Source organism: Phalacrocorax aristotelis, chromosome 13, assembly GCF_949628215.1.
Source record: "Phalacrocorax aristotelis chromosome 13, bGulAri2.1, whole genome shotgun sequence".
In the NCBI taxonomy this organism is placed as follows: Eukaryota; Metazoa; Chordata; class Aves; order Suliformes; family Phalacrocoracidae; genus Phalacrocorax; species Phalacrocorax aristotelis.
In genome coordinates, this window is record NC_134288.1 from 11,523,597 (window position 1) to 11,541,795 (window position 18,199).

At 44.6% G+C, this 18,199-nt stretch overlaps 1 protein-coding gene across 2 annotated transcripts in view; it reads left to right on the plus strand.

Annotated features, from left to right (window-relative positions):
* NKAIN4 (sodium/potassium transporting ATPase interacting 4) overlaps positions 1-18,199 on the plus strand; it is a 53,819-nt gene that overhangs the window by 23,948 nt on the left and 11,672 nt on the right. For both annotated transcript variants that reach the window (XM_075108553.1, XM_075108554.1), the window contains exons 2-4: positions 1,712-1,849; positions 2,354-2,434; positions 10,931-11,128. In XM_075108553.1, the coding sequence (XP_074964654.1) occupies positions 1,712-1,849; positions 2,354-2,434; positions 10,931-11,128 (417 nt within the window). The remainder of the gene's footprint in view (positions 1-1,711; positions 1,850-2,353; positions 2,435-10,930; positions 11,129-18,199) is intronic.

Sequence of the window (18,199 nt, forward strand, 5' to 3'; positions counted from 1 at the left end):
AGCAGCATTTGCCCTGCTCAGCCCCGGAGCCCCGCGCGTGGCCATGCAGCACATCTCACAGCATCTTCTGGGCGATTCACATTAATCGGAACAGGGCTGTGTGCGTTGCTTCAAAGGGAAAACTAATTATTTTGCAGAAGGGACAGTTTTGGAGACTGCCTTCATTCCCTCCCCACCCTCTCTGCACCCCTTTGCCAGTGAAGAGAGATGTCAGAGAAGGAAACCTGCTTATCTCCACACTGATTTATCTCCCTTAGCCAGGGCTGCTATAGATTTCTTTGAAATACAGATTTTTGTTGAACTTCCAAGGTAGCATTGAGAATTGTGATACTTTCCTAGTCCAAGAGAGGTGTGAAGCTCATTTCCCCACTGATGCAGGAAGAAGGAGGAAAAATGGTTATTTAATGGATGTGGCTTCCCTCACTGTGTGGCTTGACTGGGACCTGCAACCACTCACATCCTTAAATGCTTTAAGCCATTACAGATGCTCCAGTGCTTGGTCCCCAGCTGCCATATAAAAGCCAAGCCAGGAAAAGATGTCACATAGCTGATTACACACAGGGGACTGGGATCATGCATGGTTAGTGTCTAATCAGTAGTTAAATTAACTACCAATGGTAAATTGTAAATATTTATATAAGTGAAAATAAATATGGGATGCAATAATGCAATCCCAGCATACTGCTATGATAATTAAGCAGACTTTGAAATCTTACCCTGACAGGGAAACCTCCTGCTGTGCCTTAGCACTAGCAAAGTCACTAGTCAAAGCGGGGAGGTTGGTTGCACTGTGTTAGGGAAGACAAGCAAAGAGAAGGTCTCTCTGCATAAGGCCGGGCACCGGGGAAAAACCTGCAGGGACCATTTTGCCCCCTCCACTGACTGTTTTTCCTATAGACATAATATTTAAAGGCTGTGGGGATGTAAAGGCTAGCATGCGATCGCATGTTTACTGTGCTCTTTCAGCTGTATGCGTAACACAGCAGTGCAGACCCAGGTGACCAGTTGTTGCTGATACACAGATGGTGGCTACAGATGAAAAGCACATCTTTATGCAAGTATGATTTGAAAATCAGGCCCAGCACTTCAGCAGTAATGGAGTTTTATTTCTAGAACATAGTACTAGCCTTGAACCGTGTTATTAGTGTGGGAGAGGAACGCAGCCTGTCCTCCTGGAAAACCGATGTGTTTGCAGAATTCCTTTGCTGGCTGGTGGCATTTTCTATGGGGTGAAGGTGGAGGAAAGAGTTTCCTCCTTTCTCACTTTGATGGATGTGTGCTGGAGAACAGAAACATGAGAGGTGTCAGGAATGATGGAGTGATGCTGAAGGCTCTGACAAATGAGCTCTTGAAAGTCCTCCCGCGGCCGTTTAAGATGCTACCGTCCCGCTGCTCACCTCTGCCCTCTGCCAGGGCCACCTGCCTGTCGCAACGTGCACAGAACAGAGGACGTGCTCCCACACAGGCACCGGAGCCCACTGGTCTGCATTAGCTTCGCCATCGGAGGAGAAGGGATGAGTATAAAGTGGAAGAAGGGGGCATGTAGACACACGTTCCGTCCTACTGACCTGGTTCATAGGCAGTAATTGCTTTGGGAATGGAGTAACATCTTCAACTGCTGCAGTGATTTGCTCAGGGAGCACGTCAAAATCTTGAGAATAAACATCACAAGCCCAGAAGCTGTAACTCTCCTTTTCCTTCTCCTTTCCAGCTTGCTGCGTTAGAGAGGCAAGTGTTCGATTTCCTGGGATACCAGTGGGCCCCTATCCTAGCCAACTTCCTCCACATCATCATCGTCATCCTTGGCCTGTTTGGCACTATTCAATATAGACCTCGCTACATAGTGGTGGTAAGTAATGTGCATTTTGTTCAGAGCCATTCAAAGCCTTTCACAGCCTCTGCTCTGGTGGGATATGGCAAGGGATGAGGAACTGAGTAAAGCCCTTGGGAAATCAGGCATGAGCATTGTAAACAATTTTCACAGGAGGTGCTGTGCTTAAGAACACGTTGTTCAGTGTGCTGCAATTTTACTGTACTTACTCCAGACTTGGAAGATATCAGAGAATTATTACTGGTACCAAAGTAACACTGAGATACTGCACAACAGACAGGGAGAACTAGATGCTGGACAAAGGAATGGCAGCAGCTCTTCTGCTCCCTCCAAACTTCTGCCCCTGTGTCTCTAATCAGGCAAGGGACCATCTGCATATGGGAAACAAACAGAGAAAGAGAAAAGAATGGCAGTGCTGACTCAGGGCATTTAACTGCCTCTAGCTGCATCACATATATATAAACTAATACCTGTGATTTCCTAATGTTCATTGTTTTTTTCTCTCCCCCTATTCCTCTCTAGTATGCCATCTGGACTGCAGTTTGGGTCACCTGGAACATCTTCATCATCTGCTTTTACTTAGAAGTGGGAGGGCTCTCAAAGGTGAGTAGGAGCTTTATGGGTGAGTGCCCAGGCTTTGCATTAAGTGGGGTGGGGCTTAGCTGTGAGATAAGGGAGGGGGTGGTTGAGGGTAGTGGTAGGGGATTGTCTGGGGGCAGGCCTTGCCTGTGGGGAGGGCTGCCTTGCCAGGGGGTGGAGGAATACTGCTTATTGGGTGGTAAAAGTGGGGAGCTAGTACTGATTTCTGGAGTCCTTTGCTGGTGGGTGCAGGTGGTGGCTGGGATAAGCCCTGCCCTCTTAGGAGGTAAAGTGTATTTGCTTTTTAAAGGTGAGAGCAAGCCTGGTAGCAGATCCATCCTGAGGGGAGATGGGGTTTGATGGCTAATTCCTAGCCATAATGCAGAGGTGGCTGAGGAAGGCTAGGAGCTAACTAGATTACTGCTGATCCTCTTGTGATCTGATAACACCTTGGGAAGAAAGGTGTGTGACTTGGAGGGGAAGGCCCTCCTGCAGCAGTGTGTGTGCTCTCTCTGCCAGCCTGTTGCAGAGAAGAGCTGCAGCAGGGACTCAGTCTGGCTGGGGTGACTTGGACCAAGGACTTTGCTGTAACTCCATACCTGACCAGTTCTTGGTATATTTTTGCTTCCCAGTCCTGCTGAAGACCCAGTGCATTCAGCAGCAGGGGTGGGTACCTGGTTGTTGCTGTACCAGGCAAAATATTTTTTGTTGCATCTTTTTGGGAGAGGCTCTTCTCTAACTAACCAGAGCGATGCGGGGGAGGCTGGTGTATCTCCTCTGGATGCAGCCTCAGAAGTGATGTGGCTTCCCTGTCTTAATCATTACTTCTTAAATACAGTGGTAGCTATTCATGGCTCTTGGCCAGGGGTGTTGTGAGTTAATATGCGAAGCTCTTTGAAGGCTAGATAAGCAAAGTATTGCTGTCTGCTTAATGAGGGGTGGGTCAGAAATAACAAAAATGGGAGGCAGGCCCTAAATTAAGCGTGAGCTGTAAGCGATGAATTGCTAAGTGTTCCCGTAGCTTAGCAGGCTCTGAGCGATTACAGGATACAGGCTCATTTCAGAGCACTCTACATCTGGCCTAAATTCCCGGGTCATACATCTAAGTTGCAGTCATAATTGGAACTGCACTGTGGTTTTTTATCAGGCCTTCAAAAAGTCATGAGTGACAGCATAAATCCTTTGCAGATAAGAAAATGTAGCTTCCTAATTCCTCAGTTAATCTCCATTTCCCCTCTCAATTATCCACAGAAACTTTGAGAGAGTTTTTGCCCAAAACAGTGATTACTCATGGTCTGAAAGCTCAGCCTGAGATGATCTCGGTCTTGGCTGTGACCAACTAAAAAGTAATTTTATGTAGCTACTTAAATGCTCCCTTCTGTGGAGGAAATATTGGCTTGATAAACTGCTCTGGGAGCTTCTCTGACAGGCAGTGTTTGCTTCTAGCCAGCTGATTACTTGTGTTTACTAATCCCAGCCTGCCCTGCAACACGTCGGCTTCTGTTCTGCAGTTCAAACAGCATGGCAAACTACACTTTCTCAACTACAGAGGAGCTTCATCTCGTAACCTTGCTCTGTGCTGTGGCTCATTTTAGCAAAGCCAGCATGCAGAGAACCTTTATTTAGCCTACAGGATGATTCTTATGATTGGGGACTTTTTTTTATAGAATTGGGTTGCAGCATAAATTGTTCCTGACTTAGTGTACTTCCCTTTAGAGCTCCAATGACAAATTCATGCTGTTAATTTTGTGGCAAAAACTGGAAAAAACAAGAGAGTATTTGTGCTTATTTGGTGGTAAACTCCTTTACAGCCTTGCCTCTGTTCTTAGTAAGTTATTTTCATTTGAAAAGGCTGTCTTGTAAGAAAAACTCATTAATGTTTCCTGCTTCTTCCCTTTAACTGAAGTTATTTGGGTCTCTGTAACGGCAAAACAAAACCTTCACTTCAACCTGAGAACAAAAGGTACCCTTGAAGCAGGAAGTAAGGCTTCTGTAGGACAGAGTGGTGCTTTGTGGGCTGGACTTGAGCATAGTGTTGCTTTCCCGCTGCATCTCTAGAAACCTGACCCAAAGCCACCTGACATCTGCAGAGTCTTGTTGACCTCTGTAGTCTTGGGATCAGACCCCAGAAGGATACCTGGGCTTGGATGAACATGTGTTGAATAGGCTTTTGGAGGGGGCGAGGGCAGAACAGTACCAGCCAGGGGTTTATGGCAGCAGTGATGCGGGGGAGCAGGTACCTCTGTGTGCCCTCAGGGGCCTTGGGAGGAAGCTGTCCTCTAGTTCCTAGTAAGAAGTCAAAGTCAAAGCTTGTAATTAGCCTGGCATAAGCAGGTAGATCGCAAGTAGTAGAAGAACGGCTTTGGTGGAGTGAGGCTGATGGAGCTGGTCAGGTAAACACTAACTCATTAACTACTAGACTAAGCATGAATATGCTGGGGAGTGTTTTAGACAGGACCATGTTCCTGTGCAAGTCCCTTAAGAGGCTGATAGGTCTGAGGAAGGTCTTCAGGTGCTGTTTCCTCTGTGATTCCTGGTGACCCTGTGGGAGAGAGCTAGAAGAGTTGGAGAGTGGCATTCCTGCCAGAGCCATGCTCACACCTCTGTATTCCTGACAAAGGCAGCCTGCCAGGGAGAGCTCTGCCAGCAGCTAGCTGATTTATAATGACAAAATTCAGAAAGGGCAGTGAGCTAGAAAGAATGGAGTTTAACTTGGTGGCTGGTAATGACAGCCCAGTGCAACTGAGACAGGTGATAACTCGGTTGAGGTGAGCAAGGGGGAAAAGGATCCAAGTGTTTCTGCTGTAGCAAGTTTAGAAAAAGCCTGAACTGAAAAAATGAGGAAATGGTTATGTGCACTTCTTGCAAATAATTCTTTGTGCTGTGCAGTACAGGGCTGAGATGAGCACGAGCCCTTGTTCTTGTGCCCCTCCTTGCTTTGGGTGCCTGGATGATCTAAAGAACAGAAACCAGGGACACCGTGGCTGTGGGGTCCACGAGGTAACATGTCAGCCCATAAGCAATTCAGCAAAGGGGTTAAGAGACTGTCCCTTAGTCATAAACTCTGTCATCAGAATATGGGCTGGTAGGTGCATGTTGTTGAACTGCAATTCGAGGCCTGGCTATTCTCTTTCCTTTAGCAAGCAATCACTTCTCTACTGACTTTCCTCTGTTGGGTTGTCTGCCTACGGCTTCTCACCCTCTCTTTCCTCCTGTCTTTCACATCATTTCCTAAAGCAATCTTCTTCCAGCAGTGCCTGCTCTCTCCTGGCCATGGAAACCCTGAGAATGGCTGTTCTGGCCAGTCCTGCTCAGGGCTGTTATAACTACTTACTAACCATCTACCTCCTAGCCACTAGTTATAACTACCCTGATTTTTTTTTCCCCTAAAAGGAAAATGCTCTTTCCTGCTCTGTGAATGTGTTCTCTACTTCTTGCAAGAGCTAAACTGGCCTGATTTCTATAATTCTATCCTGTCATTTTTTTTCAATCCTTCAATCTTTTCTTAGTAGGAATAAGAATGTGAAATATGGCACAGCAGAAATTCATTAGGTGGCCAGACACAAATGGATCAGCATAAGTGTCTAAGAAAGCACTTCCCCTGTTGCCGCAAGGGCCTCCCTAAGTGGTAGCCTATGCCAGCTTTCCTGTAAGTGCTTTGCCAATGAGCAGGCAAGAGATAGAGCAATCTGGATTTGAAGGGGTGCTTCTCAGCACTGGCAGTGAGATGATGTGCCTCCGAGCAGCTTTTGGCAGCGTTGCCTTGCTGACTTGTTCTGCTCACAGTTCTGAGCATACTTGCAGCATCTTGGGGAAATGCCGCCTCTCGAAGTGCCGTACCGCTGCTCTGTGGTGGGGCTCACAGCCGAATTGCCTGATTCGGCTCTTCTTCCTTGTCTGGTCTGTTCCTGTTCGATCTCCCTCTTTCCTCTTTCTCCATCTGGCCATTTGGTTAGGTGAATTGTTGAGAGCTATCTCTGAAGTTTCTAGACTGCTTGAAATAACATGGTAAGCTTCTCCCTGTCTACGTGAGTGTGAAACACAGTCCCTCCTGCAACCCCCTAGTCTGAGTCAATTATTAAAATCCTGCTGTTAGGACATATGAGCATCTGGCTGTCCAGCTGCCATGCTGATTGACTCTTCATCATGTACTTAAGAAACATTCAGAGAGGTTTGAGGAATCGGTGTTGTGTATTTCAATATATTCCTTTGTCTTTTCCCTCTGGAATTATTCATCTTGGAACAGTGAATTTTTTTTACCCTTCCTTTATATTCTCTTGTCTATCCAGTGCTTTGATCTGAATCCAGAGCTGCTGTGGTGGTCTAAATCTCCTCTTGAAATGGAAGCTGCCCTTATTAGTCAAATGGGGGGTTATTTGTATTCCAGAGAATCTGGACGGCATCTTGGGATTACTTTGTACCTGGAGAAAATACTGTGAGGAGGATGGATAAATGCATGCATAATTACAATTGTCCTCAACTCCATCTAAATTTAGAAACTGGAAGCCTGGGCTTTGGCCTTTAAATGCTGTGGCATTGTCAAGAAGCCTGCTGAGGGACAATGAAAATGCTTCTCTGTTGTCTCAGGATGATACAGCTACTTGGCACATGACTAAAAGATAAACATTATATTTCCTACTTTGATAAGAAATGCTTCCAACTGAAAAGATTTAAAACGATTTTGCTCTTAAGCTCTAGGGGCTCCCATGCAGGGTTCAATTTGTTTCCAGAGCCATTATCATGCTGGCTTGTGTGATAATTAAGGAAATTTGGGGGGAGGTGGTTCAGAAGGTTGTTAACAAAAAGAAATAAGCCCATCTCTGATGGTGTCCCTTAGAAGATAATTTCAGAAGAGACTTCAGAAAACTGTTTTAGAAAACGAACACAGCTGGCTCCGTGGGTGTCAGAGGTAGGTGTGAGTTTCCCCGCAGGACACAGCGGGTGAGGTTGGGAGCAGAAAATAGACTCTGTAAAATGTAGGTACCAGAGTTTTAGTGCTGTTGTCTTCATTCTCATGCTACTGGCAAATGGATGGCAACCAGGTGCTATAGCAGTTGAGAGTGATATGTGATATTTTTGGCTGGCCTTCAACATGTTCCCGAGAAGGAGCTTGTATCACTCTCTGCTCATATTTCTCTTCAGGCTGAAGGTTAAAGAGGAAGCGATAGCCCTTCAAATAGCAGCCTGTCAAGAAACAAGGGGGAGCACAGTTACACAGAGATCACTCTCCCTACAGCAGGGCTTGCTCACTTCTGGGACTCATTAACATCTTCCAGTCTGCATACCACTTTTGGGAGTATTTCAGTATGTGTAGACTTCAAATGTGTTGCAGAAAAGTTTTGGGAAACACCTGTTTCCTAGGCTTTCTTGCAACTGCTTCTGTTCTCCTGATTTTAGTTTGCTGTTCCTACTTTGCGGTCTCACTTCTATTCAACCCCCTCCTAGCAAATGAAGCTGGCAAACTGCAGAAGACACACTGGGATTTTTTTTTTTTTTTCCCTCCAGTCTCCCAGCAAGCACTGAGCAGCTCAAGGTCAATTAAGTGATTTTTTTTCTTGAATGCTCTTTTATTGTGCCCTATCATTGCAGGTATCCTCTGAGGACATCCAGCCAGGGACACAAGCAAAGGAACAGCATTGCTTTGGATGTTGAGACCCTTTCATTCATGCTGTCCTTGTGCCCTGCAGTGCTCTAGAAAGACACTTGTTCAGAAAGGTGTCTCTGTGAACGTGGGGGCATCCACAACCCCGGTGTGCACTCAGTATTCATTTTACATCTGTGAGATGGATGGCTCCTGTGTGAGTCACTGTGGTGCTTTTAGAATCCAAATGTGCTCAGTTTTTCCAATCTGTTAACTGAAGAATAATTTTTTTTGCACAGAGCTGGAGTGTGATTGTAGGCAAAAAGCAGTGAGCGCTGTTTAGGACCTACTGTTCCTCCACCTGCCTACCTCCTGCCCAGCACCTGTTCTGCTTTTCCAGGCTTAATTCACAAGCAAGTGCAGTTTCTGCAGCAAAGTTAAGCCAGAGCCAATTCTACAAAGATTGACAAAAGGGAGATTGAAGAAGGAAAGCAGCCTGTTTCTTTCTTTGCTGGATACACACAGATGCCTCTGTGAGGCCTAGAGAAGGCACTGAAGAGGGTCTTTGCATCAGTGAGGCAGAAGGTTTGGGAAGGCACCGCCTGTGAGCTGGGAGAGGGAAGCCCTGGGGACTGAGGTTAAGAGTAGATCCTGTGGTGCCCTGTGGAACAGCTTTGTTTCTGTGCTAACTGGGGGAGGCCCCAGGCAAAAAACACCCAGGAATTGAGAAAGATGATTCTTTCCTTCCCTAACCAAAGTGGCAAGTGGCTTATGAGAGGGAGAAGAGCTCAGCAGCTTGGCGAGCCAGCTGTTCCAGGAGGAAAAGCTTTTGCTGGGGAAGATCCATGTGTCTCAGAACATGCAAACTTGGGAGAGAAAGAACAAGCTTTGCAGAAAAGATGCGTTTTGGTGGATATATGTGAGAGATCCGCAGGCTGCTGAAGAGCAACGCCCAGCAGAGGGAGCAAGCCAAAGATTATTCTGCCAAAATTATCTGAAGCTGGAAAACTGTCTCTAGAAATGTAGATAGCACAGCACTTTGCACTGTGTGCATTATCCTGGAGCTGCCAATCTAATAATTATTCCCCACAGCCTTTAAAATGCAGACAGCTCCCTTTAAACTCCCAACTGTTAATAGAGTTATCCCTATTGTCTTTGCTATTCAGGCTGCTTTTGCATTGGTGCCATAGTTCATCTCTGTGCCCTCCTTCATCTACTGTAAAACACATACCATCTGTTGTGGTGATTATGTCAGGAGTTTGGCAGCTGTCTTCTCACTTAATTGTCCACATTTCTTAACATGTGCTTCCTGCAGCATATTTTAATAACAGCTCTGCAAACTGTTTATGAGTATCTGGTGGAGCGGAGGGTACCTACACAACGTGTATAGTGGGGCATTTTTTTTCTGTTCACAAGTTTTCTGGCTGGCAGTCAAATTTTCTGCTCTTGTAACTCAAGTTTGCCCCTGGATACAAACATGGACACAGGAAAGTGTATCTGCAGGACTACCTGGCTAGGGTCCCTGTATTGGGAGTAGAGACAAGTCCTTTCTTCAGAGGGTAATTCAGAGCAGGTGCCTGGATTAGCTGCTCTGAATCTGTGTTTCCCTCTTGACTCTACAGGGAGCTGCAGCAAAGGAGCTGCCATGTGAGGCTTCCCGTGTTAGGAAGCGTGAATGCCCCAAGCTCTGACTGCTGCTGTTCTGGGAGCCACTTCTTTCCTACAGGGGCTGTGTAGGAAATAGGGACACACACAGATTCTCTGCCTGAGAATTTCATAATCTGTCCTCCAGAATAAAACTTCCAACCCCTTGCCTTGTTTTGTGGTCAAAAGGTGTTGTTGATTCCACATCAAAGTGACCTGAGAGGGCTGTTGGGGCACTTAGCACCCATCTGTGAAGTGTTGCAGCTGATCTGCTCAGCTAGTTCTGAGTTTATCTTTTACTGTCTGCAGGGAGGGATTTGCCATGTCCTGTAAGCTCAAAATCCTAAAGCTCTCCTGGGTACTCCAGTGAGTACCACTCTTTTCTCAAGTGTGAGGAAAATATCATTTTTAAAATGAGCACCTGGCTGCATACCAAACTCCTGCACTACTCGTGTGGCATTTCGCTATGCAACCCCCAGAGTGGCATAGTTTAAGTTATTGAACTAGCAAAGATGAGAAGAGCAAACCAAAAAGCCTCTCTTAGGGTAGAGGTGATAAGAAGTTGCTGGGGAATTGTCTGCAAGAAGCTGCAGTCATCACCTTGAGGTCAGCTCAGTGGGGTAATCTGGCCCGAGACTGACAGTGTGTCAGATCAACAGAAGATGTAGAAACAACAGATGTGAAGAGTGTAGAAGGAAATCAGACTGAAATGACAAGGGAACTTCTTAGGTGTGTTAAAAGCTAGGAACAGAAGAAGATCTTTGGGTTATGAAACTCACTTAGGGTTATGAAGTTCATATTTCTCAGATATCTGTGTTGGTTCCCATGCTGGGAAGAGCATACCCATAACACATGGTTCTGACAGGATTCTTAGTCCTGCCTCATTTACCTTTTTCTTCTAGACTTGCAAGGTTAATCTTCCAAACCCAAAACTTGAGGCTTCTTTTCTGGGTGCAGGAACCACCAGCGAAGTGGTTGTGAGTCTGCAGCCTAGAAACTGTCTTTCTGATATAGAAGCTGCAGAGTCCTGCTTCTGAAGTGTGCTATGTGGTGGTGAAATAGCTTTGTTGCAGTGCTGCAGGACTGCCTCTAAAATGGTTCCCACCACAGAATCCTGCCTGTGAAATACTTACAAGGAACATAAAGCCAATGTATTTGGATCTGTGTTATCATTTCTTGAGGGTGGGGATCTTGGAAACTTCAAGTTTTCCATTGATTTTAATGTGCCTTTCATCTGACAGCATATCAGACACTCTTACAGTAAATGGAGATCTCTTGACAACTTTTCTTTTTAGGACAGTGAACTCTTGACATTCAACATCTCCCGGCACCAGTCATGGTGGAGTGAAAATGGTCCTGGCTGTGTAAGGAAGGAGGCTTCAATGTCTGGCATCAAAGGGCTGGACAGCCATTCCTACATCTCTGTGATAGGCTGTGCGCTGGAGTATCGGTACATCGAGGTCATGCACAGCTCCTTCCAGATCCTGATCGCGGTGAGTACGTAGCTGAGAACACTGTGGGGTAGCAATTGTTGGGGAGATGCTCTTTGGTTTTATTTTTTTCCAGGCACAGAGGCTGGCCCATATCTTTCACCCCATTTTGTATTATCTGATTGCAAAAGCCTCTGTAAATGTTTTCTTGTTTGTTTGTTCATAAGAAAGAACAAGAGAACAATATTGCTTGAAAGAATTGGGAGTGGATACCAGCAACCTGATACCTGAAGTAAAGCATCACGTGCAACCAAACAATAACAAATCACTCTGTATCCCTGTTGGGGCGTGGAAATTCATGTTTTGGCAAGGACAGAGACCCTTCTGAAGAAGGATTTCTCTTATTCCACATGACTTAGTGATAGGTGATGGAGAACATATGTGCACATCTGTTGTGAAGAAATAAAAGGGAGAAGATTCTTATCTCCAGAAAACGAAAGAAACTTTAAGGAAGCAGAAGGCAGCGTATTTTCTTTCTGCTGACACCTAAGATATATGTACTAAATGTTTTCATCAACTCTTTCCTCATTGGAGTCTTCCACAGACTTTTTAAAGTACCCTGCAGTAATTCAATGTCCTTAATGTTCACTGTTAATTGTTACTCACTTGTCTGTGAAATTAACTGAAACAATGTGCGTTGTTCCCCTTACTTTGCTGGTACTCTAGCATTTTGTAGCTGCATTAGAGTTAGCAGCCCCCATCTTTCTAATCTGCTTTGGTTTGTTACTTTGTGGTTAACAGCTTTAAGTACAAACGGACATGGACTGGTGAAATGTTCACATTTCAGCTTTCAGTTTTGGGTTAAAAAAGAAGGGTGACTTGCCCTGATTAAATGTTCAAGGATAACGAATACAGAAATTCCAAGCTTCTGGAGTGCCAAGTACTTCTCTGCACGTTTTTGGTACAAATTTCCACTGTCCTGATCCTGCATTTCCTATTAGCTGGGATGATCTGTGTGACCCAGGGAACTGCAGGGTGGGGGGAAGCCTCAGACCCCTTTCTTGCCATATCACAGAAAAGAGGCAGTCAGGGAAGCTCCTGTTTCCTGAGTTGGACGGACTCCCTGGCGTGTGTGCTGGCTGTTAATAATTGGTTAGCTCTTCAGGGAAAATGATCTGCCTTAAACTGTCTGAGAGTTGCTTTGATGCATGTGTATGAGGAAGGCAAACCTATGTATCCAGAAGAATAGAGCCTGTTGCCTTTTATAAAGGGCCGTTGGCTGGAATCGGATTGATGCTGCTCAGATGGTGCTGCTCCTGAGTTTGGTGAAACAACTGACAGACTTTGAAGTCAACATCTCAGACTTTTAAAGTGCAGAAGTATGTCACTGTTAGCATCCTTCCTAAACGCCTGAGCTGGCACTAGCCCCAGGCTAGAGGTTCAGCCAACAAATGGTCCTGAGTCTGTCTGGAATAGACCTTTGTTTTACGGCAGCTTGCTAACTTAGGCACACGGCCCTGGGCTAAGTGATCACGCTGACACATAGGAGTTGGTGTCTCTGGGAGTGTTTTCCCCTTTGCTTCTTCCCAAAGGCACAAGACTATTCTCTGTGCATCTGCAGAACACCACAAAGGGCCAGATGGGGAGACAGAGGAAGGAACTATAAGATAAAATAGGATTTAGGTAAATGTTTTTATTTCTCCTTCTCCCTGAGATTTAAGCTGCAATGGATTTTTGAATCCTAAACCCTGGAAATGAGTCTAAAATACTTGTGTACAAGGAAGCCGTATGGGCTGAGCTACGCAGAGTGAACTAGATTTCTACATGTCTTGTAATAAAAGTAGAATATTGAAGCCCCAGGCCTGTAACTCCTGCCGGCTCTGAAACGCTTATATAATTTTGTCATGGAGTGGGAAAAATAGAGCTTTTCCTCTCTGCTTTGCTGAGGTAAAGCAGAAAGCAAGCCTTTTCACTTTCTCACTCAGACCTTGCCTGAAAACAGTCAGCCAGTTCTCTCCCCTTTTTAGTGTCTGAGGGTCAGACTCTTTGATCTCTGCCAGTATCTTTTTCTGTTCTCTTTATCTCATTTTAAGGCAGATTTTATTACAGGCTGCTGTCCTTCCCAGAGCGCCTGGCAGGTACTGTGCTGCAGACAGGCAGGGAGACCAGATCAATAGTACGAAAACATGACTAGGAACTTGAATGCTCAGGAGACGCAGCAAGGGACATAACCTAGTTCCCTCCTTGTCTGCCACACATTTGAGACTGGAATAGTCAGTTCCCTCTTAAGAAGGGCAAGGGACAGACAAAATTGTCCTTTCTGTATGTAGTTTTTTGTTTTGCCTAATGGTTTTTAGAAGTTGTGGGGTGAGGTGTTTGGGGGGAGTTGTTTTGTTTCAGTTTTTTAAATTATTATTATTATTCCAGATATGGTAGTGTGAAATCCTTGTTCTTTAACTACCCAGTACTCAGCTGGGGTCGTTTTGGCTGTGTTCTGGAAATACCAGTTCCTTGAGACTGAAGAACTGTAGTGCACTGTATTGTGTACTTGGGGTAAGGCTCACTGAATTCAGTCTTGCATGCCAAAGGAGAGGGAAAGCAAATCTGAACCCATATGGTGAGCACAGTGTTGGCTGTCATCTTGACTCCTGCTGACTATATTATCCTGCTCCTGGGCATACATTTGAAGATACATAAGGTCTCAGTCTGCTTTTGCTCAGAGGTTGTCTGTACTCCTTGAAGGCAAAAGAAACTCCTTTAATCTGGAATTCAGTCAAACTTGAGCATATCAGTCTCCATGCGTGATACAAGTAGCTGTAGGGCCCAGTATGAAAATCTTTCTCAATGTTTTAGCACCGAACACGTTGGAGGAAAAAGCTTATTGTAACAACATCTTAAAGTGTGTACTGTTATAGAAATGTGACTGTAAAACTAATCCTACCAACCCAATTAGAAAATGCAACAGCAACTAGTTTGTCAAGGAAAGAAATATGCTTTGTTTTTATCTTAGCAAGAATTCATCTTGCATCTCCCCCATTTGCCAGCCAGCAGGGAGAGGAGTGATTTCTGGTTTTGAAATACCTGGCATTGCTCTGGGCTGTCCATATGGTAGTTCTGGGAGTGGGGAGGGTTAGGCTTTTCCTGAGGCTCCATTGAATGGGATGGAAATTGGAAATGTCTTCCCAACCGAGAGAACTCATTGCCTGCCTGTCTGCTGTTTTCACTCAGATTGACAGGTTGGAAGGTTCCCCGGAAGGCGGCAATGTAAGCCTTGACAGCAGATGTTATGTGAAAAGCAGCATGCAAGAGATGCTTTGCTGTTGGCAGAAGCTAGATTTTCAGTGGTTGTCATTGCATCCAAAGAATAAAGAAGGTCAAGGAATCGAAGGATTTTTATTGCCTCTTTTGGGCTTTCTGATCAAAATAGCTCTTTCACAAACTGGCTTTTTGCTTTCTTGTAGCAGAGATCTCTCTATTTCCCCCCTCTCACACTGATAAGAGTGTACACACTTAATTAGCTCTGATTAGAAGTGAAGCCTAGAATACATCTGCCCTGAAGGATGAGTCTCTGCACATATTGTCTGTGGTGGAAAAACCAATGGCAAGGTGTTCTATTAAGAGAAGAATTGAAGAACCCAAAATCTTCACGAGGACAGCTGTAGACTAAAGCTAAGTTTTTACACAAGCAACACTTACACCTCCTAAAACTTGCCTTCCCGTCCTTCCAGTATTTTGTATGTTGGCAGCCAGCTGGTCCCTGTCTGTAGATCTTGCTGTAATTCAGTCTTTCTGGCTCCAGCACTTTAGTTCGATGCTTCTATTTTGTGAACACTTTTCAACTCACTATTAAGAAGGTAGCTTCAGACGTCTGAGGGGCAGAAGGATGTACAGACTTACATTTTCCTTGTTTTCTGTGGGCACACTTGGCTCTTCCTGTCTTTCCTGCTCTGTTCATTTGCCTGCAGAATGCTTGGGACATCCAGCTCCATCCTCTTTTGCTCGGCAGCATGTGCATTCCCAGGCTTTCTGACAGGCTGACTGAACACACCTGCCTACAACATGTGTTGCTAATAAAAAGCTTAATCGGATACTTCTGCAGCCTGGAGGAAGCTGGTACTGAACATGCAGAACAAGTGGAGAAACAGCAGCAGAGGCTAAAGCCCAAGAACATTCGCTGGGGAATTAGAGCAATAGCTTAGTGTCATTTTACATCACTGACATTTTCCCTCCTCTTCCACCTTGCCTACATAATTTGCAAAGATCTAAGAATTATTTCTATTACCCTGGGATAGTAGAGCTTAAAACCCTCTTTCGTATTGCAATCAGCAACCAAGATGGCACTTAGAGCAAGAGTGAAATTACTTCCAAATTCTTGGCCTTTGTGAAGCTTTCTGTTCTATATTAATTACTGCTAAACTTGGTGATGTTTGGGGGCTTGACACATCTTCATCAAGGATGCAGTCAGAAGGGTGTCTCTTAGAGTCTGCTCATTCCACATTCTAACAGACTCTTCCAGTGAAAAGGGTTGGACAGTAGGGGTGGCATTTCTCCTCTGTAGCTATATTTCACTTATAATTCATGTAGAAGGTGAGACATGGGGTCTCCCAGGAGTTCATTTAATCCCTGAGGTAGTATGTTTAATTATAGTTTAGGTCAGCTTATAAAAATGCAATTCATGTTTATGTTGTACGTCTCTTCCTTCCTTGCCACTGAAACTCTCCTGTTCTGGCCAGGTCACAGGACTAGCAAAACTTCTTTGGGGAAAAAAAAAAAGTGCTGTTAAATAAACATATTCATTTATTGAGGAAACTCATGTAAAGAAGGAATGGATAATAAAGTCAGTTAAAAGCATATTTTAAACACTAAGCAGGTAATTTTGAAACAAAGCCAGGGGACAGAAGAAATAAAAAAGAATGCCCTTCACTCCAAGAGAGCTGGAATAAGAGACTTAGTGAAGTTCACTTAATTCACTAGCTGTTGGTAGGTTTTTCTGAATGCAAAAGGTCACCTTAGTCATAAAAGGGAAAAGTCATATGGGGTGAGAGGTATGATGGTTGAGGGTTATCAGGCATTAATTTCTGTGCAAAACAAACTTCTCAAGTCAGTCTTAGTGCTTGCTTCGTGCTTCTGAACTGTGAACAATTTTCAGAGGTTTAACAGGTTCCCCATGACAGTATAGCTGATAATTGTTCATGCATTCTGCCCGTAATCTGGGCAGGGAAGTCATTGCCATTGTTAATATTATCAGGAGTTCCCTGACACAGATATCACATACGGTTTGTATGTACATGTTATAGAGCATAATAACAGTGAATGGATTTAAGGCTGCCACTTTACACAGCTGTTTACCCAAAGTTCCTACTCTGAGGCATGATGGAAAATCTGGGGGAAGAGAAAACCTTCCTAGAGTTCTCTTGGAATCAGGGCACACATTCAAGATGCATCATTCCTGCTTGGATATTTGTGTGTATGTAAATTGCTGTATTTACATCATCATTGATATATGTAACAAAAAATAATGATAAACTGTATGTGATTTGACCTTATATTCTCTACAGTGTAAAAGTCTGGATCTTCAAACTATAAAAATGCTAGAGCAGGTACAAAGAATGTGTGTAGCCACGCTCCTGATTTGATCCTAGGGCGAGAGCAAACGCACTTATATCGGAGACAAGAGCGTGCGGATGGGTGGTTAGACTTCGCGCTGAATGCTGGGACGGCCTTAAGCTGAAGCACTGTGTTTTTCCAAGAGCATCTATAAGTGCGCACGTCGGTAGCTACCACAGCCCAGCCGATGAGCGGAAGTTGCTGATTTCGCAGCCAAACCTACTCATGACGCAAGGCAACGGGGAGCGGCCTCGCGGGCTGCGTCAGCACCACGGCCAGTTCCCGCCACCAAATCCGCCCCAAAACCGCCACAAACTGCAGAAAGAAAGAAAATTTCCCCGAGTTTTCTGTTAACACAGTACAAACTTCAGAAGAGAAGAAAAATCTCTGATTATTCTGATTTTTGAGCGGTTTTATTTGTTTCTTTTTGTCTACTGTTAAAAAGCAGTGGTTCTACTCAGAGGCAATATGAAAAGTCAGCAGGTAAAATAGCATGTGGCTTTGCGGTTACCATCGTGCCCAGAAGGATTTTTTTTTTCCCTTTTCTCTATGAAGTCATCTGTAGCTCATAGAAACTTGGTACGAAGCAGCCCTAGTTTCAAAAATGCCTATCAAGGGAATGAGTGAGTGCATAGAGCTACATCTCCCCCCCACTGAGGTACTGGGACATGCTTCCACAAGGCTCACCCAGGAGGAAAGGAGAGGCTGGCTTGTCTTCCAGATGATTACAGAAATTTGTAAAGGAAATACAAGCTTTAGTGATGCTACAAAAACATTCAATTTTCTTCCAACAAGGTGTGTTTTGTCAGGGAGAGAGAAATCACGAATGCCTTATAACTCCCCAGAAGAAATCTCATCATCTTGCCTTTTGTTTTCTGGTGTGATGTATTCTTCTGTCGCATTAAAAATGAACGGACTGTACTTTTCAAGCCCTACCATGCATCATTCTGTCTTCCCTTAGAGTGAGTCACTGGATGTTACATTCTAACTCTTGTTCAAAAGAATTGAGTTCACAGTGGAAAACAATTATGCCTCACAATAACTTTACTAATAGAGTTATTGTCAACTGAGATCTCGCTAAGTGGGCTGTTATGTAAAGATGTAAAATGAAGGATGGAGAGGATATTTGATTAACAGGAAGAAGGCAAAGCAAAATAAAATCCTGCTGGATCTAGCATGCTTAACTCTCATAGTACCAGAAGTTTGTTTCTCTATTCAAGTTGCTACTGAAACGGAATGAGGCACTTCTGATGCTTTAGAGATTCTACAAACTACCAAGTAAGGACAGACCCATGACGCTACTTTAAATTGTTTTTTAAATGTTCACTCTAGTCTTCTGCTCTAAAGACTGCTCTGAGCAATCGGTTGACATGAGGGCCACACCATGCCAGGATGGCTGTTATTGAGAGGAACTCTATTGTTTTACTGCTCCTTCTCTGCTTCTGTCTGCTTCCCAGGAGGTGGCAATTCACTGCTAATCTACGCAATTTGTGAATTAAGACCATTGCCATCGTCTTGCACCATGCT